This window comes from Oncorhynchus gorbuscha, linkage group LG12, assembly GCF_021184085.1.
Source record: "Oncorhynchus gorbuscha isolate QuinsamMale2020 ecotype Even-year linkage group LG12, OgorEven_v1.0, whole genome shotgun sequence".
In the NCBI taxonomy this organism is placed as follows: domain Eukaryota; kingdom Metazoa; phylum Chordata; class Actinopteri; order Salmoniformes; family Salmonidae; genus Oncorhynchus; species Oncorhynchus gorbuscha.
In genome coordinates this window covers 12,446,978-12,474,309 of record NC_060184.1, presented here as the reverse complement: position 1 = coordinate 12,474,309, position 27,332 = coordinate 12,446,978, and the positions used below count along the sequence as shown (strand labels likewise).

Below are 27,332 nucleotides of genomic sequence, written 5' to 3'. Positions count from 1 at the left end.
AAGCACCTATTCAAAATAAAAGTCCCCATTTACTACGTGATATTTATAACGCCAGTGATAAACTGGGGCCACTCTTCAAGTGTAAAAAGTAAATAAAAATATATGACACAAGAAGAAGGATAACATGATACAACAGATTTGTTCAGTTCAGTTTATTGATATCAACAATGACAGAAAGCACAGAGAAATGTTGCAGGTCAGATTTTGAAAGACATTTGTTCACATATGAAGTATTATATGGAAAACTTAATATCTTTCCTTTCCTCTGTATGGTGTTTGTATGACTGAAACACATTCATCCTGTGTCTCTTAAGACCGGGCGCGGTATGCCCTCGCACTCGCCCTCGCCCTCGCGCCCACCCTTACTCTCATGCCAGACCGTGCGGGTGGGGATGCCTGTCGTGGTGTCACGACGGCGCCGCCACACTCCCTCTGGCAAACGTCCCTGGACACAAAGTTGTTGGCGTTGCCATGGCAACCGCCATACCAGAACTGAGTGCAGCTGCCAGTGGCTGAGTTGTAGTAGAAGCGGGATGTCCAGTTGGCACAGGATCCATCGTCACGTGACAGGGAGCACATATGGCCGGACTGAGCATAAGCCGGGGCAGAGTGGTCCTGCAGAGAGAGAGAGAGAAAGTCAGACACACGCACACACAAGAGAGACATATATACAGAAAGACAGGCAGACAGACAGTATGACATATATATATATTTAACTTTTATTTAATTAGGCAAGTCAGTTTAAGTACAAATTCTTATTTACAATGACGGCCTACACCGGCCAAACCCATGACGACGCTGGGCCCATTGTGCACCGCCCTATGGGACTCCCAATCACGGACGGTTGTGATACAGCCAGGATTTGAACCAGGGTGTTTGTAGTGATGCCTCTAGCACTGAGATACAGTTTCTTAGACCGCTGCGCCACTCTGGTATAATGGGTGGTAGCAGCTCTTACCACACGTGGTTGGTTATCAGCACATCCTGCCCTTCCATGACCCTGAGCAGTAGTCACGCCATCCAGACAGCAGCCGTACCTGACAACCAGACACACACACAGGTAAGATATAGAAAACAAACCAACAGGTAGCTGGTATAGACAGGCACACACAAGGACAGGTGAGACAGAAACACGGACGGCATCCCATATAGGCCAGGGCTGCCCAACCTTCTTCCTGTTGGTTTTCAGTCCAACCCTCTTCCTGTTGGTTTTCAGTCCAACCCTCTTCCTGTTGGTTTTCAGTCCAACCCTCTTTCCGTAGGAATTCAGTCCAACCCTCTTCCTGTAGGCTTTCAGCCCAAACCTCTTCCTGTTGGTTTTCAGTCCAACCCTCTTCCTGTTGGCTTTCAGTCCAACCCTCTTCCTGTTGGCTTTCAGTCCAACCCTCTTCATGTTGGTTTTCAGTTCAACCATCTTCCTGTTGGTTTTCAGTCCAAACCTCTTCGTGTTGGTTTTCAGTCCAACCCTCTTCCTGTAGGCTTTCTGTCCAACCCTCTTCCTGGAGACCTACTGTCCTGTAGGTTTTCAGTCCAACCCTCTTCCTGGAGACCTACTGTCCTGTGGGTTTTCAGTACAACCCTCTTCCTGGAGACCTACTGTCCTGTTGGTTTTCCGTCCAACCCTAATTTAACACACCTGATTCTACTAATTAGCTGCTCAACAAGACGTTAACTAGCTGAATCAGATACGTTAAATTAGGGTTGGACGGAAAACCAACAGGACAGTAGATCTCCAGGATGAGGGTTGGACTGAAAACCCACAGGACAGTAGGTCTCCAGGAAGAGGGTTGTACTGAAAACCCACAGGACAGTAGGTCTCCAGGAAGAGGGTTGGGCAGCCCTAATATAGGCCATCGAGTTGAAAGTCACTAGTTGGACTGCAAGTAACATACCTTTTTGTCACAATCAACATCTTTGTACCATGTGTGTTCAACACAACGCTATCTCTATCTGAACGTTTTGTAATGTTCTGTAACGTTGTGCCGTACTGAACAGACCCAAAGTCTTACCGGGTGCGCTCACAGTCATCTGTGGGACAGCCCTCTCCTCTATGCCCACCAGCGGATGTGTGGCCGTCTGGGCAGCAGCCATAGTATGACTGGGCACAGTGGGGACCAACCACGGTGGTGGAGTAAGGGTCATACACTGTGTTAGTGGCTAAAGAGAGCAAACACACATAAGGTCACATGTTTACATAATGTATAAAAATAGCCTCTCCTTAATGAGAGTGGATTACCAAGGCAAACTTCCAAAAGGACTCATTCAAGATAAAAGGAGTTGGAGCGCTCCACAAAGAAAGGCAGAGATTTGGGGGGTTTTCACTCTGAGGAAGACGTTAATTTGACGTTGAAACGTCAGTCGTCTGTTTGCATCCTGTACAATGGATTAAAATGAGCATAAAATAAATACATCTCTGCCTTTTCTTTGTGGATTACCACAACTCCTTTTCACCTCAAATTAGCCCTTTTGGAAGTTTTTCTTTGTAAGCCCTTCTCGTGATTTTTGTCATTGATCAACCCTCCTTTCCTTTGTTTGGTGAGGTACGAAGGCCCACCTGAACTCTATATTATACTTGAAGTACATATACAAAACCAAAATACCCACCCGGGTAACAATGAGCATGTTGAGAATATTTACAACTGGGTGTGTTTATTTTTTGCTATCGTACATTTCGGCGTGGTAGGTATGTTTAGCTGTATAGTATATTTAGTAATGGTAGGTATGTTTAATAGTAGTGATAGTTATGTTTAGCTGTATAGTATATTTAGTAGTGGTAGGTATGTTTAATAGTAGTGGTATGTATGTTTAGCTTGACAGTATATTTAGTAGTGGTAGGTATGTTTAATAGTAGTGGTAGGTATGTTTAGCTAGACAGTATATTTAGTAGTGGTAGGTATGTTTAATAGTAGTGGTATGTATGTTTAGCTTGACAGTATATTTAGTAGTGGTAGGTATGTTTAATAGTAGTGGTAGGTATGTTTAGCTGTATAGTATATTTAGTAATGGTAGGTATGTTTAATAGTAGTGGTAGGTATGTTTAGCTGTATAGTATATTTAGTAATGGTAGGTATGTTTAATTGTAGTGATAGTTATGTTTAGCTAGACAGTATATTTAGTAGTGGTAGGTATGTTTAATAGTAGTGATAGTTATGTTTAGCTAGACAGTATATTTAGTAGTGGTAGGTATGTTTAATAGTAGTGATAGTTATGTTTAGCTAGACAGTATATTTAGTAGTGGTAGGTATGTTTAATAGTAGTGATAGTTATGTTTAGCTAGACAGTATATTTAGTAGTGGTAGGTATGTTTAGCTAGACAGTATATTTAGTAGTGGTAGGTATGTTTAGCTAGACAGTATATTTAGTAGTGGTAGGTATGTTTAGCTAGACAGTATATTTAGTGGTGGTAGGTATGTTTAGCTAGACAGTATATTTAGTGGTGGTAGGTATGTTTAATAGTAGTGGTAGGTATGTTTAGCTAGACAGTATATTTAGTGGTGGTAGGTATGTTTAGCTAGACAGTATATTTAGTGGTGGTAGGTATGTTTAATAGTAGTGGTAGGTATGTTTAGCTAGACAGTATATTTAGTAGTGGTAGGTATGTTTAGCTAGACAGTATATTTAGTGGTGGTAGGTATGTTTAGCTAGACAGTATATTTGGAAGTGGTAGGTATGTTTAGCTAGACAGTATATTTGGAAGTGGTAGGTATGTTTAGCTAGACAGTATATTTGGAAGTGGTAGGTATGTTTAGCTAGACAGTATATTTGGAAGTGGTAGGTATGTTTAGCTAGACAGTATATTTAGTGGTGGTAGGTATGTTTAGCTAGACAGTATATTTAGTGGTGGTAGGTATGTTTAGCTAGACAGTATATTTAGTGGTGGTAGGTATGTTTAGCTAGACAGTATATTTAGTGGTGGTAGGTATGTTTAGCTAGACAGTATATTTCGTAGTGGTATGTATGTTTAGCTAGACAGTATATTTAGTAGTGGTAGGTATGTTTAATAGTAGTGATAGTTATGTTTAGCTAGACAGTATATTTAGTAGTGGTAGGTATGTTTAATAGTAGTGATAGTTATGTTTAGCTAGACAGTATATTTAGTAGTGGTATGTATGTTTAGCTAGACAGTATATTTAGTAGTGGTAGGTATGTTTAGCTAGACAGTATATTTAGTAGTGGTAGGTATGTTTAGCTAGACAGTATATTTAGTAGTGGTAGGTATGTTTAGCTAGACAGTATATTTAGTAGTGGTAGGTATGTTTAATAGTAGTGGTAGGTATGTTTAGCTAGACAGTATATTTAGTAGTGGTAGATATGTTTAATAGTAGTGGTAGGTATGTTTAGCTAGACAGTATATTTAGTAGTGGTAGGTATGTTTAGCTAGACAGTATATTTAGTGGTGGTAGGTATGTTTAGCTAGACAGTATATTTAGTAGTGGTAGGTATGTTTAGCTAGACAGTATATTTAGTGGTGGTAGGTATGTTTAATAGTAGTGGTAGGTATGTTTAGCTAGACAGTATATTTCGTAGTGGTAGGTATGTTTAGCTAGACAGTATATTTAGTGGTGGTAGGTATGTTTAATAGTAGTGGTAGGTATGTTTAGCTTGACAGTATATTTAGTAGTGGTAGGTATGTTTAGCTAGACAGTATATTTAGTGGTGTAGGTATGTTTAGCTAGTAGTTTAGCTAGACAGTATATTTAGTGGTGGTAGGTATGTTTAATAGTAGTGGTAGGTATGTTTAGCTAGACAGTATATTTCGTAGTGGTAGGTATGTTTAGCTAGACAGTATATTTAGTGGTGGTAGGTATGTTTAATAGTAGTGGTAGGTATGTTTAGCTAGACAGTATATTTAGTGGTGGTAGGTATGTTTAATAGTAGTGGTAGGTATGTTTAGCTAGACAGTATATTTAGTAGTGGTAGGTATGTTTAGCTACACAGTATATTTAGTGGTGGTAGGTATGTTTAGCTAGACAGTATATTTAGTGGTGGTAGGTATGTTTAGCTAGACAGTATATTTCGTAGTGGTAGGTATGTTTAGCTAGACAGTATATTTAGTGGTGGTAGGTATGTTTAATAGTAGTGGTATGTATGTTTAGCTAGACAGTATATTTAGTAGTGGTAGGTATGTTTAGCTGTATAGTATATTTAGTAGTGGTAGGTATGTTTAATAGTAGTGATAGTTATGTTTAGCTAGACAGTATATTTAGTAGTGGTAGGTATGTTTAGCTAGACAGTATATTTAGTAGTGGTAGGTATGTTTAGCTAGACAGTATATTTAGTGGTGGTAGTTATGTTTAGCTAGACAGTATATTTAGTAGTGGTAGGTATGTTTAATAGTAGTGGTAGGTATGTTTAGCTAGACAGTATATTTAGTAGTGGTAGGTATGTTTAATAGTAGTGGTAGGTATGTTTAGCTAGACAGTATATTTAGTAGTGGTAGGTATGTTTAGCTAGACAGTATATTTAGTGGTGGTAGGTATGTTTAGCTAGACAGTATATTTAGTAGTGGTAGGTATGTTTAGCTAGACAGTATATTTAGTGGTGGTAGGTATGTTTAATAGTAGTGGTAGGTATGTTTAGCTAGACAGTATATTTCGTAGTGGTAGGTATGTTTAGCTAGACAGTATATTTAGTGGTGGTAGGTATGTTTAATAGTAGTGGTAGGTATGTTTAGCTAGACAGTATATTTAGTAGTGGTAGGTATGTTTAGCTAGACAGTATATTTAGTAGTGGTAGGTATGTTTAGCTAGACAGTATATTTAGTAGTGGTAGGTATGTTTAGCTAGACAGTATATTTAGTGGTGGTAGGTATGTTTAGCTAGACAGTATATTTAGTGGTGGTAGGTATGTTTAGCTAGACAGTATATTTAGTGGTGGTAGGTATGTTTAATAGTAGTGGTAGGTATGTTTAGCTAGACAGTATATTTAGTGGTGGTAGGTATGTTTAGCTAGACAGTATATTTAGTGGTGGTAGGTATGTTTAATAGTAGTGGTAGGTATGTTTAGCTAGACAGTATATTTAGTGGTGGTAGGTATGTTTAGCTAGACAGTATATTTCGTAGTGGTATGTATGTTTAGCTAGACAGTATATTTAGTAGTGGTAGGTATGTTTAATAGTAGTGATAGTTATGTTTAGCTAGACAGTATATTTAGTAGTGGTAGGTATGTTTAATAGTAGTGATAGTTATGTTTAGCTAGACAGTATATTTAGTAGTGGTATGTATGTTTAGCTAGACAGTATATTTAGTAGTGGTAGGTATGTTTAGCTAGACAGTATATTTAGTAGTGGTAGGTATGTTTAGCTAGACAGTATATTTAGTAGTGGTAGGTATGTTTAGCTAGACAGTATATTTAGTGGTGGTAGGTATGTTTAGCTAGACAGTATATTTAGTAATGGTAGGTATGTTTAATAGTAGTGATAGTTATGTTTAGCTAGACAGTATATTTAGTAGTGGTAGGTATGTTTAGCTAGACAGTATATTTAGTAGTGGTATGTATGTTTAGCTAGACAGTATATTTAGTGGTGGTAGGTATGTTTAGCTAGACAGTATATTTAGTGGTGGTAGTTATGTTTAGCTAGACAGTATATTTAGTAGTGGTAGGTATGTTTAATAGTAGTGGTAGGTATGTTTAGCTAGACAGTATATTTAGTAGTGGTAGGTATATTTAGCTAGACAGTATATTTAGTGGTGGTAGGTATGTTTAGCTAGACAGTATATTTAGTAGTGGTAGGTATGTTTAATAGTAGTGGTAGGTATGTTTAGCTAGACAGTATATTTAGTAGTGGTAGGTATGTTTAATAGTAGTGGTAGGTATGTTTAGCTAGACAGTATATTTAGTAGTGGTAGGTATGTTTAGCTAGACAGTATATTTAGTGGTGGTAGGTATGTTTAGCTAGACAGTATATTTAGTAGTGGTAGGTATGTTTAGCTAGACAGTATATTTAGTGGTGGTAGGTATGTTTAATAGTAGTGGTAGGTATGTTTAGCTAGACAGTATATTTCGTAGAGGTAGGTATGTTTAGCTAGACAGTATATTTAGTGGTGGTAGGTATGTTTAGCTAGACAGTATATTTAGTAGTGGTAGGTATGTTTAGCTAGACAGTATATTTAGTGGTGGTAGGTATGTTTAGCTAGACAGTATATTTAGTGGTGGTAGGTATGTTTAATAGTAGTGGTAGGTATGTTTAGCTAGACAGTATATTTCGTAGTGGTAGGTATGTTTAGCTAGACAGTATATTTAGTGGTGGTAGGTATGTTTAATAGTAGTGGTAGGTATGTTTAGCTAGACAGTATATTTAGTGGTGGTAGGTATGTTTAATAGTAGTGGTAGGTATGTTTAGCTAGACAGTATATTTAGTAGTGGTAGGTATGTTTAGCTAGACAGTATATTTAGTGGTGGTAGGTATGTTTAGCTAGACAGTATATTTAGTGGTGGTAGGTATGTTTAGCTAGACAGTATATTTCGTAGTGGTAGGTATGTTTAGCTAGACAGTATATTTAGTAGTGGTAGGTATGTTTAGCTAGACAGTATATTTAGTAGTGGTATGTATGTTTAGCTAGACAGTATATTTAGTGGTGGTAGGTATGTTTAGCTAGACAGTATATTTAGTGGTGGTAGGTATGTTTAGCTAGACAGTATATTTAGTAGTGGTAGGTATGTTTAATAGTAGTGGTAGGTATGTTTAGCTAGACAGTATATTTAGTAGTGGTAGGTATGTTTAGCTAGACAGTATATTTAGTGGTGGTAGGTATGTTTAGCTAGACAGTATATTTAGTAGTGGTAGGTATGTTTAATAGTAGTGGTAGGTATGTTTAGCTAGACAGTATATTTAGTAGTGGTAGGTATGTTTAATAGTAGTGGTAGGTATGTTTAGCTAGACAGTATATTTAGTAGTGGTAGGTATGTTTAGCTAGACAGTATATTTAGTGGTGGTAGGTATGTTTAGCTAGACAGTATATTTAGTAGTGGTAGGTATGTTTAGCTAGACAGTATATTTAGTGGTGGTAGGTATGTTTAATAGTAGTGGTAGGTATGTTTAGCTAGACAGTATATTTCGTAGTGGTAGGTATGTTTAGCTAGACAGTATATTTAGTGGTGGTAGGTATGTTTAATAGTAGTGGTAGGTATGTTTAGCTAGACAGTATATTTAGTAGTGGTAGGTATGTTTAGCTAGACAGTATATTTAGTAGTGGTAGGTATGTTTAGCTAGACAGTATATTTAGTGGTGGTAGTTATGTTTAGCTAGACAGTATATTTAGTAGTGGTAGGTATGTTTAATAGTAGTGGTAGGTATGTTTAGCTAGACAGTATATTTAGTAGTGGTAGGTATGTTTAATAGTAGTGGTAGGTATGTTTAGCTAGACAGTATATTTAGTAGTGGTAGGTATGTTTAGCTAGACAGTATATTTAGTGGTGGTAGGTATGTTTAGCTAGACAGTATATGTTTTAGTAGTGGTAGGTATGTTTAGCTAGACAGTATATTTAGTGGTGGTAGGTATGTTTAATAGTAGTGGTAGGTATGTTTAGCTAGACAGTATATTTAGTAGTGGTAGGTATGTTTAGCTAGACAGTATATTTAGTGGTGGTAGGTATGTTTAATAGTAGTGGTAGGTATGTTTAGCTAGACAGTATATTTAGTAGTGGTAGGTATGTTTAGCTAGACAGTATATTTAGTAGTGGTAGGTATGTTTAGCTAGACAGTATATTTAGTAGTGGTAGGTATGTTTAGCTAGACAGTATATTTAGTGGTGGTAGGTATGTTTAGCTAGACAGTATATTTAGTGGTGGTAGGTATGTTTAGCTAGACAGTATATTTAGTGGTGGTAGGTATGTTTAATAGTAGTGGTAGGTATGTTTAGCTAGACAGTATATTTAGTGGTGGTAGGTATGTTTAGCTAGACAGTATATTTAGTGGTGGTAGGTATGTTTAATAGTAGTGGTAGGTATGTTTAGCTAGACAGTATATTTAGTGGTGGTAGGTATGTTTAGCTAGACAGTATATTTCGTAGTGGTATGTATGTTTAGCTAGACAGTATATTTAGTAGTGGTAGGTATGTTTAATAGTAGTGATAGTTATGTTTAGCTAGACAGTATATTTAGTAGTGGTAGGTATGTTTAATAGTAGTGATAGTTATGTTTAGCTAGACAGTATATTTAGTAGTGGTATGTAATGTTTAGCTAGACAGTATATTTAGTAGTGGTAGGTATGTTTAGCTAGACAGTATATTTAGTAGTGGTAGGTATGTTTAGCTAGACAGTATATTTAGTAGTGGTAGGTATGTTTAGCTAGACAGTATATTTAGTGGTGGTAGGTATGTTTAGCTAGACAGTATATTTAGTAATGGTAGGTATGTTTAATAGTAGTGATAGTTATGTTTAGCTAGACAGTATATTTAGTAGTGGTAGGTATGTTTAGCTAGACAGTATATTTAGTAGTGGTATGTATGTTTAGCTAGACAGTATATTTAGTGGTGGTAGGTATGTTTAGCTAGACAGTATATTTAGTGGTGGTAGGTATGTTTAGCTAGACAGTATATTTAGTAGTGGTAGGTATGTTTAATAGTAGTGGTAGGTATGTTTAGCTAGACAGTATATTTAGTAGTGGTAGGTATATTTAGCTAGACAGTATATTTAGTGGTGGTAGGTATGTTTAGCTAGACAGTATATTTAGTAGTGGTAGGTATGTTTAATAGTAGTGGTAGGTATGTTTAGCTAGACAGTATATTTAGTAGTGGTAGGTATGTTTAATAGTAGTGGTAGGTATGTTTAGCTAGACAGTATATTTAGTAGTGGTAGGTATGTTTAGCTAGACAGTATATTTAGTGGTGGTAGGTATGTTTAGCTAGACAGTATATTTAGTAGTGGTAGGTATGTTTAGCTAGACAGTATATTTAGTGGTGGTAGGTATGTTTAATAGTAGTGGTAGGTATGTTTAGCTAGACAGTATATTTCGTAGTGGTAGGTATGTTTAGCTAGACAGTATATTTAGTGGTGGTAGGTATGTTTAATAGTAGTGGTAGGTATGTTTAGCTAGACAGTATATTTAGTAGTGGTAGGTATGTTTAGCTAGACAGTATATTTAGTGGTGGTAGGTATGTTTAATAGTAGTGGTAGGTATGTTTAGCTAGACAGTATATTTAGTAGGTATGGTAGGTATGTTTAGCTAGACAGTATATTTAGTAGTGGTAGGTATGTTTAGCTAGACAGTATATTTAGTAGGTATGTTTTTAGACAGTATATTTAGTGGTAGGTATGTTTAGCTAGACAGTATATTTAGTGGTGGTAGGTATGTTTAGCTAGACAGTATATTTAGTGGTGGTAGGTATGTTTAATGGTATGTATGTTTAGCTAGACAGTATATTTAGTAGTGGTAGGTATGTTTAGCTGTATAGTATATTTAGTAGTGGTAGGTATGTTTAATAGTAGTGATAGTTACGTTTAGCTAGACAGTATATTTAGTAGTGGTAGGTATGTTTAGCTAGACAGTATATTTAGTAGTGGTAGGTATGTTTAGCTAGACAGTATATTTAGTGGTGGTAGTTATGTTTAGCTAGACAGTATATTTAGTAGTGGTAGGTATGTTTAATAGTAGTGGTAGGTATGTTTAGCTAGACAGTATATTTAGTAGTGGTAGGTATGTTTAATAGTAGTGGTAGGTATGTTTAGCTAGACAGTATATTTAGTAGTGGTAGGTATGTTTAGCTAGACAGTATATTTAGTGGTGGTAGGTATGTTTAGCTAGACAGTATATTTAGTAGTGGTAGGTATGTTTAGCTAGACAGTATATTTAGTGGTGGTAGGTATGTTTAATAGTAGTGGTAGGTATGTTTAGCTAGACAGTATATTTCGTAGTGGTAGGTATGTTTAGCTAGACAGTATATTTAGTGGTGGTAGGTATGTTTAATAGTAGTGGTAGGTATGTTTAGCTAGACAGTATATTTAGTAGTGGTAGGTATGTTTAGCTAGACAGTATATTTAGTGGTGGTAGGTATGTTTAGCTAGACAGTATATTTAGTGGTGGTAGGTATGTTTAGCTAGACAGTATATTTAGTGGTGGTAGGTATGTTTAATAGTAGTGGTAGGTATGTTTAGCTAGACAGTATATTTCGTAGTGGTAGGTATGTTTAGCTAGACAGTATATTTAGTGGTGGTAGGTATGTTTAGCTAGACAGTATATTTAGTGGTGGTAGGTATGTTTAATAGTAGTGGTAGGTATGTTTAGCTAGACAGTATATTTCGTAGTGGTAGGTATGTTTAGCTAGACAGTATATTTCGTAGTGGTAGGTATGTTTAGCTAGACAGTATATTTAGTGGTGGTAGGTATGTTTAGCTAGACAGTATATTTAGTGGTGGTAGGTATGTTTAATAGTAGTGGTAGGTATGTTTAGCTAGACAGTATATTTCGTAGTGGTAGGTATGTTTAGCTAGACAGTATATTTAGTGGTGGTAGGTATGTTTAATAGTAGTGGTAGGTATGTTTAGCTAGACAGTATATTTCGTAGTGGTAGGTATGTTTAGCTAGACAGTATATTTAGTGGTGGTAGGTATGTTTAATAGTAGTGGTAGGTATGTTTAGCTAGACAGTATATTTCGTAGTGGTAGGTATGTTTAATAGTAGTGATAGTTATGTTTAGCTAGACAGTATATTTAGTAGTGGTAGTTATGTTTAGCTGTATAGTATATTTAGTAGTGGTAGGTATGTTTAATAGTAGTGATAGTTATGTTTAGCTAGACAGTATATTTAGTAGTGGTAGGTATGTTTAATAGTAGTGATAGTTATGTTTAGCTAGACAGTATATTTAGTAGTGGTATGTATGTTTAGCTAGACAGTATATTTAGTAGTGGTAGGTATGTTTAGCTAGACAGTATATTTATTTAGTAGTGGTAGGTATGTTTAGCTAGACAGTATATTTAGTAGTGGTAGGTATGTTTAGCGAGACAGTATATTTAGTAGTGGTAGGTATGTTTATCTAGACAGTATATTTAGTAGTGGAAGGTATGTTTAGCTAGACAGTATATTTCGTAGTGGTAGGTATGTTTAGCTAGACAGTATATTTAGTAGTGTTAGGTATGTTTAGCTAGACAGTATATTTATTTAGTAGTGGTAGGTATGTTTAGCTAGACAGTATATTTAGTAGTGGTAGGTATGTTTAGCTAGACAGTATATTTGGAAGTGGTAGGTATGTTTAGCTAGACAGTATATTTAGTAGTGGTAGGTATGTTTAGCTAGACAGTATATTTTTTAGATATAGGTCTACCAGTTTGGCAAGTGGAACCTGTATTGTATATATGTAGCTATGATTTTGATGGATTACAACACTGCCTAGACCGCTCAAATTCAACTCTGGAACTCAAAGCTAGTTCCTGGACTGATTCAGACCTGGGACACCAGGTGGGTACAATTAGTTATCAGGTAGAAGAGAAACCCAGCAGGATCCAGACCTCGTAGGGTCAGAGTTGGATACCTTTGGTCTAGACAGGGAGGACTGGGACATACAGTATGTACCATGAGAGAAGCGTGTTTTAGCACCACTACCACCACCACAGGAGGTTGGTGTCACCTTAATGTGGGAGGACGGGCTCGTGTTAATGGCTGGAGTGGAATAGGTGGAATGGTATCAAATACATGAAACCTATGGTTTTCCAGGTGTTTGATGCCATTCCAGACCTTATTATGAGCCGACCCTCCCCTCAGCAGCTTTAACTGACCACCACCAATCAACTTACACCACTGTGCACACACCGTTACTATGACAACTAGCATAGCTATGTCAGGAAATGACTGCTGTCTGAACATGCACAAATCCCATTTGGTCACTTGTAACTTGCTGATTGGACAGTCTGTAGAAAAAAAAGGATTTGAAAAACAGAACTGTTTGGATCATTAAGGCTTGCAGGGAGAACAACTCTTCAGAGAAGTGTGTTTTAACCTGAGGATAGATAGTCTCATGGTCAACTCTGATTTGTTAAAGTGAGAAATGAGTGAGAAAGAAATGGTAAGCTATATCTGTCTCTACTTGAATTATCCCAAGACAGTCTACGCACAAGGATGATTATAATTTCACACACAAACTGACACACACACCTGAAGGGTCGTAAGGCACAAATCCTCTCAGAGTTCCATCATGTCCTCTTGGGTCATGGACACTTGGTACACCTACTGCATACAGAGAGAGACAAGGATGAACAGAAACACACACACACACACACACACACACACACACACACACACACACACACACACACACACACACACACACACACACACACACACACACACACACACACACACACACACACACACACACACACACACACACACACACACACACACACACACACACACACACAGGGATTGGACTCACTCTGGGCTTCATGACAGGTGTGGGTGTTACAGTGCTCCACAGTGGGGGGTCTGACGTGGGGGGAACATCTGTCCTCCGCATGTGGGTTCTGTTCTATGTCCATACACACCACCCTTCTCTCACGCACCCCCCCACCACACTTCTTAGAGCACTATAGGGACAAGGAGAGGGACAGAGAGAGAGAGGGAGAGGACAATGAGAGAGAGCAGGAAAGAAGGGTAGAGAGGGACAGAGAAGAAGGGAGAGGACAGTGAGAGAGAACAGGATAGAGAGGGAGAGAGTGACAAAAAACAAAGAAAAGTATGGAAAGATGAGAGGATACATAAGAGTGTACTGTAGTCTGTCAAAAGTATCTCACTCTCTCATTGTTTATGTATGTTTTTTAAAGTGCTTTGTAATGTATGATTTTGACCCAATAAGAAAGAAAATCTCTCTCTCACCAGTCCGAAGTCATTGACATGCCAGCTGATGTGGGTATGGCAGGCTAGTTTGCGGCAGGCCTGGACTGTGGGTGGGCGTGCCAGACCGCTACAGGCCTGCTCCCCAAGGCGCTCTCCTCCCGCCCCCACACAGAACACCTCCCTGGTCTGCTGGCCATCACCACAGCTCACTGAGCACTGGACATTGGACATATCAATTAGGGTATTTAGCGGCAAAACAAAATCTGCAATCTGAAAATCATTCTGTGGCGACACTGTAGTTGGTTAGTACAGTGGAGAGGTACAGTATATTGAACATGATTTTGCGTACCAACAGATACATCTTGTTGACAGAGAGGTTTGGGAAACACTCTCCTAATCTACCCTCTGTTATACTGTTAATGTTGACTCTATACTGGTACCCGGTACCCAGTACTCACCAAACTGTAGCTACCCAGTACCCAGTACCCACCACACTGTAGCTACCCAGTACCCAGTACCCACCACACTGTAGCTACCCAGTACCCAGTACCCACCACACTGTAGCTACCCAGTACTCACCACACTGTAGCTACCCAGTACTCACCAAACTGTAGCTACCCAGTACCCAGTACCCACCACACTGTAGCTACCCAGTACCCACCACACTGTAGCTACCCAGTACTCACCACACTGTAGCTACCCAGTACTCACCACACTGTAGCTACCCAGTACCCACCACACTGTAGCTACCCAGTACTCACCACACTGTAGCTACCCAGTACCCACCACACTGTAGCTACCCAGTACTCACCACACTGTAGCTACCCAGTACCCACCACACTGTAGCTACCCAGTACCCACCACACTGTAGCTACCCAGTACCCACCACACTGTAGCTACCCAGTACCCACCACACTGTAGCTACCCAGTACTCACCACACTGTAGCTACCCAGTACCCACCACACTGTAGCTACACAGTACCCACCACACTGTAGCTACCCAGTACCCACCACACTGTAGCTACCCAGTACTCACCACACTGTAGCTACCCAGTACTCACCACACTGTAGCTACCCAGTACCCACCACACTGTAGCTACCCAGTACCCACCACACTGTAGCTACCCAGTACTCACCACACTGTAGCTACCCAGTACCCACCACACTGTAGCTACCCAGTACCCACCACACTGTAGCTACCCAGTACTCACCACACTGTAGCTACCCAGTACTCACCACACTGTAGCTACCCAGTACTCACCACACTGCAGCTACCCAGTACTCACTACACTGTAGTTACCCAGTACCCACCACACTGTAGCTACCCAGTACTCACCACACTGTAGCTAGCCCAGTACTCACCACACTGTAGCTACCCAGTACCCACCACACTGTAGCTATCCAGTACTCACCACACTGTAGCTACCCAGTACTACCCACCACACTGTAGCTACCCAGTACTCACCACACTGTAGCTACACAGTACCCAGTACCCAGTACTCACACTGTACCACACTGTAGCTACCCAGTACCACCACACTGTAGCTACCCAGTACTCACCACACTGTAGCTACCCAGTACTCACCACACAGCTACCCAGTACTCACCACACTGTAGCTACCCAGTACTCACCACACTGCTACCCAGCTACCCAGTACTCACCACACTGTAGCTACCCACCCAGTACCCACCACACTGTAGCTACCCAGTACCCAGTACTCACCACACTGTAGCTACCCAGTACTCACCACACTGTAGCTACCCAGTACTCACCACACTGTAGCTACCCAGTACCCAGTACCCACCACACTGTAGCTACCCAGTACTCACCACACTGTAGCTACCCAGTACCCACCACACTGTAGCTACCCAGTACCCACCCACTGTAGCTACCCAGTACTCACCACACTGTAGCTACCCAGTACTCATCACACTGTAGCAGTACCCAGTACCCAGTACTCACCACACTGCAGCTACCCAGTACCCACCACACTGTAGCTATACCCAGTACCCACCACACTGTAGCTATCCAGTACTCACCACACTGTAGCTACCCAGTAGTCACTACACTGTAGCTCCAGTACCCACCACACTGTAGCTACCCAGTACCCAGTACTCACCACACTGTAGCTACCCAGTACCCAGTACTCACCACACTGTAGCTACCCAGTACTCACCACACTGTAGCCAGTACCCAGTACCCACCACACTGTAGCTACCCAGTACCCAGTACCCAGTACCCACCACACTGTAGCTACCCAGTACCCAGTACCCACCACACTGTAGCTACCCAGTACCCAGTACCCACCACACTGTAGCTACCCAGTACCCAGTACCCACCACACTGTAGCTACCCAGTACTCACCCACTGTAGCTACCCAGTACCCACCACACAGCTACCCAGTACCCAGTACCCAGTACCCACCACACTGTAGCTACCCAGTACCCAGTACCCACCACACTGTAGCTACCCAGTACTACACTGTAGCTACCCAGTACCCACAACACTGCAGCTACCCAGTACCCAGTACTCACCACACTGTAGCTACCCAGTACCCAGTACCCACCACACTGTAGCTAGTACCAGTACCCAGTACCACCACACTGTAGCTACCCAGTACCCACAACACTGCAGCTACCCAGTACCCAGTACCCACCACACTGTAGCTACCCAGTACCCACCACACTGTAGCTACCAGGACCCAGTACCCAGTACCCCCACACTGTAGCTACCCAGTACCCACCCACACACTGTAGCTACCCAGTACCCAGTACCCACCACACACTACCCAGTACCCAGTACCCAGTACCCACCACAGTAGCTACCCAGTACCCACCACAGCTACCCAGTACCCCTACCCAGTACCCACCACACTGTAGCTACAGTACCCCCCACACTAGCTACCCAGTACTCACCACACTGTAGCTACCCAGTACCCACCACACTGTAGCTACCCAGTACCCACCACAAGCACCCAGTACCCACCACACTGTAGCTACCCAGTACCCACCACACTGTAGCTACCCAGTACCCACCACACTGTAGCTACCCAGTATCCCACACCAGCTACCCAGTACTCACCACACTGTAGCTACCCAGTACCCACCACACTGTAGCTACCCAGTACTCACCACACTGTAGCTACCCAGTACCCACCACACTGTAGCTACCCAGTACCCACCACACTGTAGCTACCCAGTTTCACCACACTGTAGCTACCCAGTACCCACCACACTGTAGCTACCCAGTACCCACCACACTGTAGCTACCCAGTACTCACCACACTGTAGCTACCCAGTACCCACCCCAGCTACCCAGTACTCACCACACTGTAGCTACACAGTACCCAGTACCCAGTACTCACCACACTGTAGCTACCCAGTACTCACCACACTGTAGCTACCCAGTACCCAGTACCCACCACACTGTAGCTACCCAGTACCCAGTACTCACCACACTGTAGCTACCCAGTACCCAGTACTCACCACACTGTAGCTACCCAGTACTCACCACACTGTAGCCCCACACCCAGTACCCACCACACTGTAGCTACCCAGTACTCACCACACTGTAGCTACCCAGTACCCACCACACTGTAGCTACCCAGTACCCACCACACTGTAGCTACCCAGTACTCACCACACTGTAGCTACCCAGTACTCATCACACTGTAGCTACCCAGTACCCAGTACCCAGTACTCACCACACTGCAGCTACCCAGTACCCACCACACTGTGGCTATCCAGTACCCACCACACTGTAGCTATCCAGTACTCACCACACTGTAGCTACCCAGTAGTCACTACACTGTAGCTACGCAGTACTCACCACACTGTAGCTACCCAGTACCCAGTACTCACCACACTGTAGCTACCCAGTACCCAGTACTCACCACACTGTAGCTACCCAGTACTCACCACACTGTAGCTACCCAGTACCCAGTACCCACCACACTGTAGCTACCCAGTACCCAGTACCCACCACACTGTAGCTACCCAGTACCCAGTACCCACCACACTGTAGCTACCCAGTACCCAGTACCCACCACACTGTAGCTACCCAGTACCCAGTACCCACCACACTGTAGCTACCCAGTACTCACCACACTGTAGCTACCCAGTACCCACCACACTGTAGCTACCCAGTACCCAGTACCCTGTACCCACCACACTGTAGCTACCCAGTACCCAGTACCCACCACACTGTAGCTACCCAGTACTCCCCACACTGTAGCTACCCAGTACCCACCACACTGCAGCTACCCAGTACCCAGTACTCACCACACTGTAGCTACCCAGTACCCAGTACCCACCACACAGTAGCTACCCAGTACCCAGTACTCACTACACTGTAGCTACCCAGTACCCACAACACTGCAGCTACCCAGTACCCAGTACCCACCACACTGTAGCTACCCAGTACCCACCACACTGTAGCTACCCAGTACCCAGTACCCAGTACCCCCCCACACTGTAGCTACCCAGTACCCAGTACCCACCACACTGTAGCTACCCAGTACCCAGTACCCACCACACTGTAGCTACCCAGTACCCAGTACCCAGTACCCACCACACTGTAGCTACCCAGTACCCACCACACTGTAGCTACCCAGTACCCCCCACACTGTAGCTACCCAGTACTCACCACACTGTAGCTACCCAGTACCCCCCACACTGTAGCTACCCAGTACCCACCACACTGTAGCTACCCAGTACCCAGTACCCACCACACTGTAGCTACCCAGTACCCAGTACCCAGTACCCACCACACTGTAGCTACCCAGTACCCACCACACTGTAGCTACCCAGTACCCACCACACTGTAGCTCACCACAGTACCCAGTACCACACTGTAGCTACCCAGTACTCACCACACTGTAGCTACCCAGTACTCACCACACTGTAGCTACCCAGTACCCACCCACTGTAGCTACCCAGTACCCACCACACTGTAGCTACCCAGTACCCACCACACTGTAGCTACCCAGTACCCACCACACTGTAGCTACCCAGTACCCACCACACTGTAGCTACCCAGTACCCACCACACTGTAGCTACCCAGTACCCACCACACTGTAGCAGTACCCACCCACTGTACCCCCACCACACTGTAGCTACACCACCACTGTAGCTACCCAGTACTCACCACACTGTAGCTACCCAGTACCACCACACTGTAGCTACCCAGTACAGTACCCACCACACTGTAGCTACCCAGTACCCACCACACTGTAGCTACACCAGTACTCACCACACTGTAGCTACCCAGTACTCACCACACTGTAGCTACCCAGTACTCACCACACTGCAGCTACCCAGTACTCACTACACTGTAGTTACCCAGTACCCACCACACTGTAGCTACCCAGTACTCACCACACTGTAGCTACCCAGTACCCACCACACTGTAGCTACCCAGTACTCACCACACTGTAGCTACCCAGTACCCACCACACTGTAGCTACCCAGTACTCACCACACTGTAGCTACACAGTACCCAGTACCCAGTACTCACCACACTGTAGCTACACTGTAGCTACCCAGTACCCAGTACTCACCACACTGTAGCTACCCAGTACTCACCACACTGTAGCTACCCAGTTTTCACCACACTGCAGCTACCCAGTACTCACCACACTGTAGTTACCCAGTACCCACCACACTGTAGCTACCCAGTACTCACCACACTGTAGCTACCCAGTACCCACCACACTGTAGCTATCCAGTACTCACCACACTGTAGCTACCCAGTACCCACCACACTGTAGCTACCCAGTACTCACCACACTGTAGCTACACAGTACCCAGTACCCAGTACTCACCACACTGTAGCTACCCAGTACTCACCACACTGTAGCTACCCAGTACCCAGTACCCACCACACTGTAGCTACCCAGTACCCAGTACTCACCACACTGTAGCTACCCAGTACCCAGTACTCACCACACTGTAGCTACCCAGTACTCACCACACTGTAGCTACCCAGTACCCAGTACCCACCACACTGTAGCTACCCAGTACTCACCACACTGTAGCTACCCAGTACCCACCACACTGTAGCTACCCAGTACCCACCACACTGTAGCTACCCAGTACTCACCACACTGTAGCTACCCAGTACTCATCACACTGTAGCTACCCAGTACCCAGTACCCAGTACTCACCACACTGCAGCTACCCAGTACCCACCACACTGTAGCTATCCAGTACCCACCACACTGTAGCTATCCAGTACTCACCACACTGTAGCTACCCAGTAGTCACTACACTGTAGCTACGCAGTACTCACCACACTGTAGCTACCCAGTACCCAGTACTCACCACACTGTAGCTACCCAGTACCCAGTACTCACCACACTGTAGCTACCCAGTACTCACCACACTGTAGCTACCCAGTACCCAGTACCCACCACACTGTAGCTACCCAGTACCCAGTACCCAGTACCCACCACACTGTAGCTACCCAGTACCCAGTACCCACCACACTGTAGCTACCCAGTACCCAGTACCCACCACACTGTAGCTACCCAGTACCCAGTACCCACCACACTGTAGCTACCCAGTACTCACCACACTGTAGCTACCCAGTACCCACCACACTGTAGCTACCCAGTACCCAGTACCCAGTACCCACCACACTGTAGCTACCCAGTACCCAGTACCCACCACACTGTAGCTACCCAGTACTCCCCACACTGTAGCTACCCAGTACCCACAACACTGCAGCTACCCAGTACCCAGTACTCACCACACTGTAGCTACCCAGTACCCAGTACCCACCACACAGTAGCTACCCAGTACCCAGTACTCACTACACTGTAGCTACCCAGTACCCACAACACTGCAGCTACCCAGTACCCAGTACCCACCACACTGTAGCTACCCAGTACCCACCACACTGTAGCTACCCAGTACCCAGTACCCAGTACCCCCCCACACTGTAGCTACCCAGTACCCAGTACCCACCACACTGTAGCTACCCAGTACCCAGTACCCACCACACTGTAGCTACCCAGTACCCAGTACCCAGTACCCACCACACTGTAGCTACCCAGTACCCACCACACTGTAGCTACCCAGTACCCCCCACACTGTAGCTACCCAGTACTCACCACACTGTAGCTACCCAGTACCCCCCACACTGTAGCTACCCAGTACCCACCACACTGTAGCTACCCAGTACCCAGTACCCACCACACTGTAGCTAGAAACACTGTACTCGGCACACTGCTGCTGGTTGCAGGCCTGCTGGCTGGCCGGCCTGGGTAGTCCCTGGGAGTCGCAGTAAGAGTCATCCACCACGTGGGGCGCCGTCGAGTCCTGGACCATGCACTGTACACTGCGGTGCTGTGTGCCTCCGTTGCAGGGGGCTGAGCACTCGGACCAGGCGCTGTATGTGTAGGCGTACGCGAGGGACTCGCGATGGCGCAAGTTGGCGGCAGGAGCGGGATGGGCCGGCACCACGTCACGGTCCATGCCGAGGATCTCTTCGTTGATCACCGCCTAGGTATCAGATAACGCAGATTAAGACAATATGAGTGTGTATGTATGTGTGTGTGCATGCGTATGTGTGTCTGTGTGTGTGTGTGTGTGTGTGTGTGTGTGTGTGTGTGTGTGTGTGTGTGTGTGTGTGTGTGTGTGTGTGTGTGTGTGTGTGTGTGTGTGTGTGTGTGTGTGTGTGCATGGCATGTTGAACTATTAAATGTGGAATAAAAAGAAGGATATAAGGTAAGTACTAATACCCTGCAGATGCCTGCGATACAGATGTCACTGCGCCCCACATAGCAGGGTGTCCCGTCCACCACGGCAGGCCTGTGTCTGTAGAAGAAGTTCTCTCCACGGGGGACGCAGTTCAGCTCACATGGGTTAGACGCTTCACAGGTAAACAGCAAACATTAGTCATTCTTCATGTATGTATAATGAGTATATGGGTAATAACCCACAGTGAAATATTACACTTTATAATTTGCATGTCATTCCCATTGCACCTCCATGGTAAGGCAGCCAGGTGTATCGTTTACTCTGGAAGTCCATCCTATTAAACTGGGCACACTGCTCCTCGCGGATATCCCTGGAACCCACGGGACATGCCTGCATGGAACATACAATCTCATTCTGTTGGTGTTTTCATTGGGGGGGGGGTTGTGTGTGTGTGTGTGTGTGTGTGTGTGTGTGTGTGTGTGTGTGTGTGTGTGTGTGTGTGTGTGTGTGTGTGTGTGTGTGTGTGTGTGTGTGTGTGTGTGTGTGTGTGTGTGTGTGTGTGTGTGTGTGTGTGTGTACCTGCGTATTACAGGTGCGGTAAGATTTTGAAGATCCCACGCAGTTGTTTCCTCCGTCTGTCCTGCAAATCAAAGAGGAGAGTCAGAAAGACATACAATCCTCATACACACACTCTCTCAGCTCTCTCTTTCTCTGTCTCTCTCTCTCTCCCTCTCTCACACTCTCTCAACTCTCTCTTTCTCTGTCTCTCTCTTTCTCTGCCTCTCTCTCTCTCCCTCTCTCACACTCTCTCAACTGTCTATTTCTCTGTCTCTCTCTTTCTCTGCCTCTCTCTCTCTCTCTCTCTCTCTCTCTCTCTCTCTCTCTCTCTCTCTCTCTCTCTCTCTCTCTCTCTCTCTCTCTCTCTCTCTCTCTCTCTCTCTCTCTCTCTCTCTCTCTCTCTCAACTCTCTCAACTCTCTATTTCTCTGTCTCTCTCTCTTTCTCTGCCTCTCTCTCTCCCTCTCTCACACTCTCTCAACTCTCTCTTTCTCTGTCTCTCTCTGTTCTCTCTGTTCTCTCTCTCTCTCTGCCTCTCTTTTTTCTCTCTCTCTCTTTCTCTCCACCTCTCTTTTCTCTCTCTCTCTTTCTCTCCCTCTCTCACACTCTCTCTTTCTCTGTCTGTCTCTCTCTTTTATCTCTCTCTCCATCTCACACACACACACTCTCTCACATTCATTTTTTTTTTACCTTGCAGTAATACATTGCCTGGTCCTCATGGCTACTCCAGTGCCACAGGGGCGGCTGCATGGCCCAAAGGTTCCGTATTCCCCCCAGTAGTCATTGCTGGGTGCCGTTAGCTGGAACATAAATATAAATAACAGCAGTGAGCACACCAAACGCCATAATCCGACAGTAAACACAGTACTCGGTAAGTATACACCAGAATAGCAAGTGGAAAACATCCTCTCACCACAAACAATTACATATCATTACACAAACCTTTTACACACCAGTATGGTAACGATATAAAATCCCCACATTCCAGCTGTTTTCGTAAACAAAATATGACTGTGTGCCTTTAATGTGTAATGACATGAGTTGTGTTGTATTATTGGTGTTTTAAATGCATGTTGGTGTATTGCGTAGTAGTATTAGATCATCTCATGTATTTCCGGTTTGTTTTTGTTGTCTTCCCTTGAGGACCACACTGAAAATCTGCTTTTTATAACATTGATATATAGGGAGCTCCAACAGTGTTGGGAAAGCGACACATTCTTTTGTTTGTTTTGGCTCTGTACTCCAGCACTTTGGATTTTAAATGTTACAATGATCATGAGGTTAAAGTACGGATAGTCAGCTTTAATTTGAGGGTATTTTCATCCATATCGGGTGAACTGTTTTAAATTACAGCACTTTTTGAACTTTTGGGACAGCCCTCCAAAAGTATTGGCCAAAAAATCACTTATGTGTATTTAACTGAACAAAGATATAAACCAACATGCAATAATTTCAACGATTTTACTGATTTACACAGTTCATATAAGGAAATCAGTCAATTGAAATAAATTCATTAGGCCCTAACCTATGGATTTCACATGACTGAGCAGGGGCACAGCCATGGGTTGTCCAGGCCCAGCCAATCAGAGTCTTTCCTCACAAAAGGGCTTTATAACAGACATAAATACTCCTCAGTTTCATCAGCTGTCTGGGTGGCTGTTCTCAGACGATCCCATAAGTGAATAAGCTGGATGTGGAGGTCCTGGGCTGGCGTGGTTACACGTGGTTTGCGGTTGAGGAGGTCCTGGGCTGGCGTGGTTACACGTGGTTTGCGGTTGTGAGGCCAGCTGGACGTACTGCCAAATTCTCCAAACGACGTTGGAGGTTGGACATTCTTGCAGTCACTATGCTAATTGCACGATCTCTGAAAACTTGAGACATCTGTGGCATTGTGTTGTGTGACAAAACTGCACATTCTAGAGTGGCCTTTTATTGTCCCCAGCACAAGGTGCGCCTGTGTAATGATCATGCTGTTAAATCGGCTTCTTGATATGCCACACTTGTCAGGTAGATGGATTATCTTGGCAAAGGAGAAATGCAAATTTGTGCACAACATTTCTGGAAACATTTCTGGAAAATATGGAACATTTCTGGGATCTTTTATTTCAGCACATGAAACCAACACTTTATATTTTGTATTTATATTTTTGTTCAGTATAGTTAAATGTTAAGTGTTTGTTCCCATATTCCTAGCATGCAATGATTACATCAAGCTCATGGTTTAGCTTGTGACTACAAACTTGTTGAATGCATTTGCTGTTTGTTTTGGTTGTGTTTCAGATTATTTTGTGTTCAATAGAAATTAATGGTGAATAATGTATTGTCATTTTGGGGTCACTTTTATTGTAAATAAGAACAGAATATGTTTCTAAACACTTCTACGTTATTGTGGATGCTACCTTGATTACATATTAGCCTTAAACGAATTGAGAATAATGATGAGTGAGAAAGTTACAGAAGCACAAATATCAAACCCCCAAGACATGCTAACCTCTCACCATCAAATCAAATGAAGTCAAGCTTTATTTATACATCAACGCAATGTGCTTTACAGGGAAAAAAAATAGTTTTAAAAAAACAATGAAAATAAAGCTGAAATAATTTACTACACAAAAAAAACACGAGATAAAAAAACAAAATAATGACAAACTGAACTAAAAAGCACCCAGAGGAAAAGCAAATCTAAAAATGTGTTTTAATATGTTCACAGTTTCAGACCCCCTCAGGTTCTCTGGCAGGTTATTCCAGAGGCTGGGGGCATAATAACTAAAGGCTGTCTCTCCATGCCTCTTGGTCCCCCTCAGGTTCTCTGGCAGGGTATTCCAGAGGCTGGGGGCATAATAACTAAAGGCTGCCTCTCCATGCCTCTTGGTCCAAGGCATTTGGATAGTTTAAAAAGCCAGTTCCGGAGGACCTGAGGGACCTACTGGGTACATAACTTAAAAAGCATGTCTAACATGTATTGGGATGCACAATCCTGGATTGATTTAAAAACCAATAGAATAATCTTAAAATGAATTCTAAAACTCACAGGCAGCCAGTACAGAGACCTTAAAACCGGTGTAATGTGTGATCTCAGTCTGGTCTCGGTCACTACCCATGCTGCAGAATTCTGTATGTTTTACAGTGCAGAGACCTTAAAACCAGTGGTGTGTGCGCTCAGTCTGGTCTCGGTCACTACCCATGCTGCAGCATTCTGTATGTTTTACAGTGCAGAGACCTTAAAACCAGTGGTGTGTGCGCTCAGTCTGGTCTCGGTCACTACCCATGCTGCAGCATTCTGTATGTTTTACAGGGCAGAGACCTTAAAACCAGTGGTGTGTGCGCTCAGTCTGGTCTCGGTCACTACCCATGCTGCAGCATTCTGTATGTTTTACAGGGCAGAGACCTTAAAACCAGTGGTGTGTGCGCTCAGTCTGGTCTCGGTCACTACCCATGCTGCAGCATTCTGTATGTTTTACAGTTGACAAATTACTTTCTTGGGTAAACCAGACAGAAAAGCATTATAATAGTCAAGCCTGCTTGTAATAAAAGCATGGATGAATCTCTCTGTATCAGCCTGAGAGAGAAATGGTTGCACCTCGGCAATGTTCCTCATGTGGTAAAAAACTATTTTGGTCACATTCCTAATGTGTGATTTGAAATGGAGTTCAGAATCTAAAATAACACCTAGGTTTTTTAGTTGGTATTTTATCTTATCTTTATCTCAGGGGAAAATGCCTGTAACAATAGCTTGCATTTTTCAGATATGCAATTCAAAACAGTTTTGAAGAAGGTGGTGGGGATAGGATCGAGAAGGCTGGTAGAAGACTTAAGTTGTGATATCACTTTCCTGAGCATGTCTGTGTCCACCAGGGAAAATAAATCCGTAGTGTCTTTGCGTGCTAGGTTAGAGGACATATCATCAAACTTCTCATCAGATCTTAACTGATACCCAGCCTAATGTTGGTTATTTTATCTCTGAAATATGCCACAAACTCATCATATTTAGATGTGGAGGAAACTTCACATAGGTTTGCAGGGGTTAGGATTTATCAGGCCATCAATGGTTGAGAAGAGCACTCTCTAATTAAACTGATTGTTAGTGATCCAAGTTAGAAAATGAGCCCGTCTGGCATTTCTAATTGCCTTGTTATATATGCCAATTTGCTCTCTCAGAATATCATAATGGACCTGTAACTTTGACTTTCTCCACTTTTGCAACTCCTCTTTAATTGATTAGTTTCATCACTCATCCAAGAGCCTCTCCGTTTGGCTGTGGCCCTTTTCAACTTTACTGGAGTCATGGCATCAACAGTTACCCATATTTTGCTATTAAAGTTATCAACTAAATAATCACAAGAGGAAGGCAGAATAGGTGGTGGAGTATTGGTCTGACACTCAATAAAATCTGTAGCAACTTCAGAGGTAAGATAGTGTTTCTTAATAATGTGTTCAGTACTACCCTGTGCTATGGGCAACAGGGTAGTAAAACAAAATCAAAAATCAAATACAATAACAAGGGATGTTAGCATTTTTGAGGTGGGAGGGGATGGTATTGGTGAGTCTGTAACTTTCTCACTAATCATTATTCCCCTGTATGTTTTTTAAAACCCAAGCAACACATCAAATGAAATAAGTAGCACTCACAGAAAGTGATGGTACAGCCAGTAACTGCAGAGGAACCAGGACCAGTAGGATGTTCATGTTTACCTGCAGAGGATAGGAAAAATACAAAGGTGCCTAAACATTTGCAAAAATGTCCAAAATACTATAGAAAATATGATCATCATTCTATCGTACCTTGTCAAGATCTCTGTAGTTCAAATCCACTCCTCTTGCTCAGAGTCCCAGAAGGATGTGCACTCGCCCAGGAAACAGGAAGCCGACTGACACTCAGTTATCAGCCCTTTTAACTTCCCAGCTCTCAGAGCTGTTAGCTATATATAGTACAGGTGTCCGGTTACAAGTAACTCCTTGCATGAAATTAACATTTTTTAAAATTCAATTCACTTTGTTCCTTTCCACTTGGATTTCCCCCATCACTTTGTTCCTTTCCACTTGGATTTCCCCCATCACTTTGTTCCTTTCCCCATCACTTTGTTCCTTCCCCATCACTTTGATTTCCCCCATCACTTTGTTCCTTTCCACTTGGATTTCCCCATCACTTTGTTCCTTTCCACTTGGATTTCCCCATCACTTTGTTCCTTTCCACTTGGATTTCCCCATCACTTTGTTCCTTTCCACTTGGATTTCCTTTCCATCACTTTGTTCCTTTCCACTTGGATTTCCCCCATCACTTTGTTCCTTTCCACTTGGATTTCCC

The 27,332-nt window shown here is 43.0% G+C and overlaps 1 protein-coding gene across 1 annotated transcript; it reads right to left on the bottom strand.

Moving 5' to 3' along the window:
* Positions 1-141: 141 nt before the first annotated feature.
* On the bottom strand, positions 142-27,074 carry LOC123991557 (papilin-like). The gene is made up of 13 exons (XM_046293183.1): positions 26,810-27,074; positions 26,657-26,719; positions 22,718-22,827; positions 22,050-22,110; positions 21,758-21,860; positions 21,512-21,642; positions 20,964-21,272; positions 13,808-13,984; positions 13,368-13,518; positions 13,088-13,162; positions 2,010-2,157; positions 959-1,037; positions 142-615 (listed from the first exon to the last, which is right to left on the bottom strand). The coding sequence occupies exons 2-13, from the start codon at positions 26,711-26,713 to the stop codon at positions 310-312; spliced, it is 1,707 nt and encodes a 568-aa protein (XP_046149139.1). The 5' UTR covers positions 26,714-26,719; positions 26,810-27,074; the 3' UTR covers positions 142-309.
* Between the last annotated feature and the right edge of the window lie 258 nt (positions 27,075-27,332).

Coding starts and splice junctions, on each gene's coding strand:
- LOC123991557 (XM_046293183.1), bottom strand. CDS start 26,713: ATGAACATCCTACTGGTCCTGGTTCCTCTGCAGTTACTGGCTGTACCA. Junction 21,861..22,049: donor ACCGCACCTGTAATACGCAG/GTACACACACAC, acceptor TGTTCCATGCAG/GCATGTCCCGTGGGTTCCAG. Junction 13,985..20,963: donor GTGTTTCTAGCTACAGTGTG/GTGGGTACTGGG, acceptor TCCAATGTCCAG/TGCTCAGTGAGCTGTGGTGA.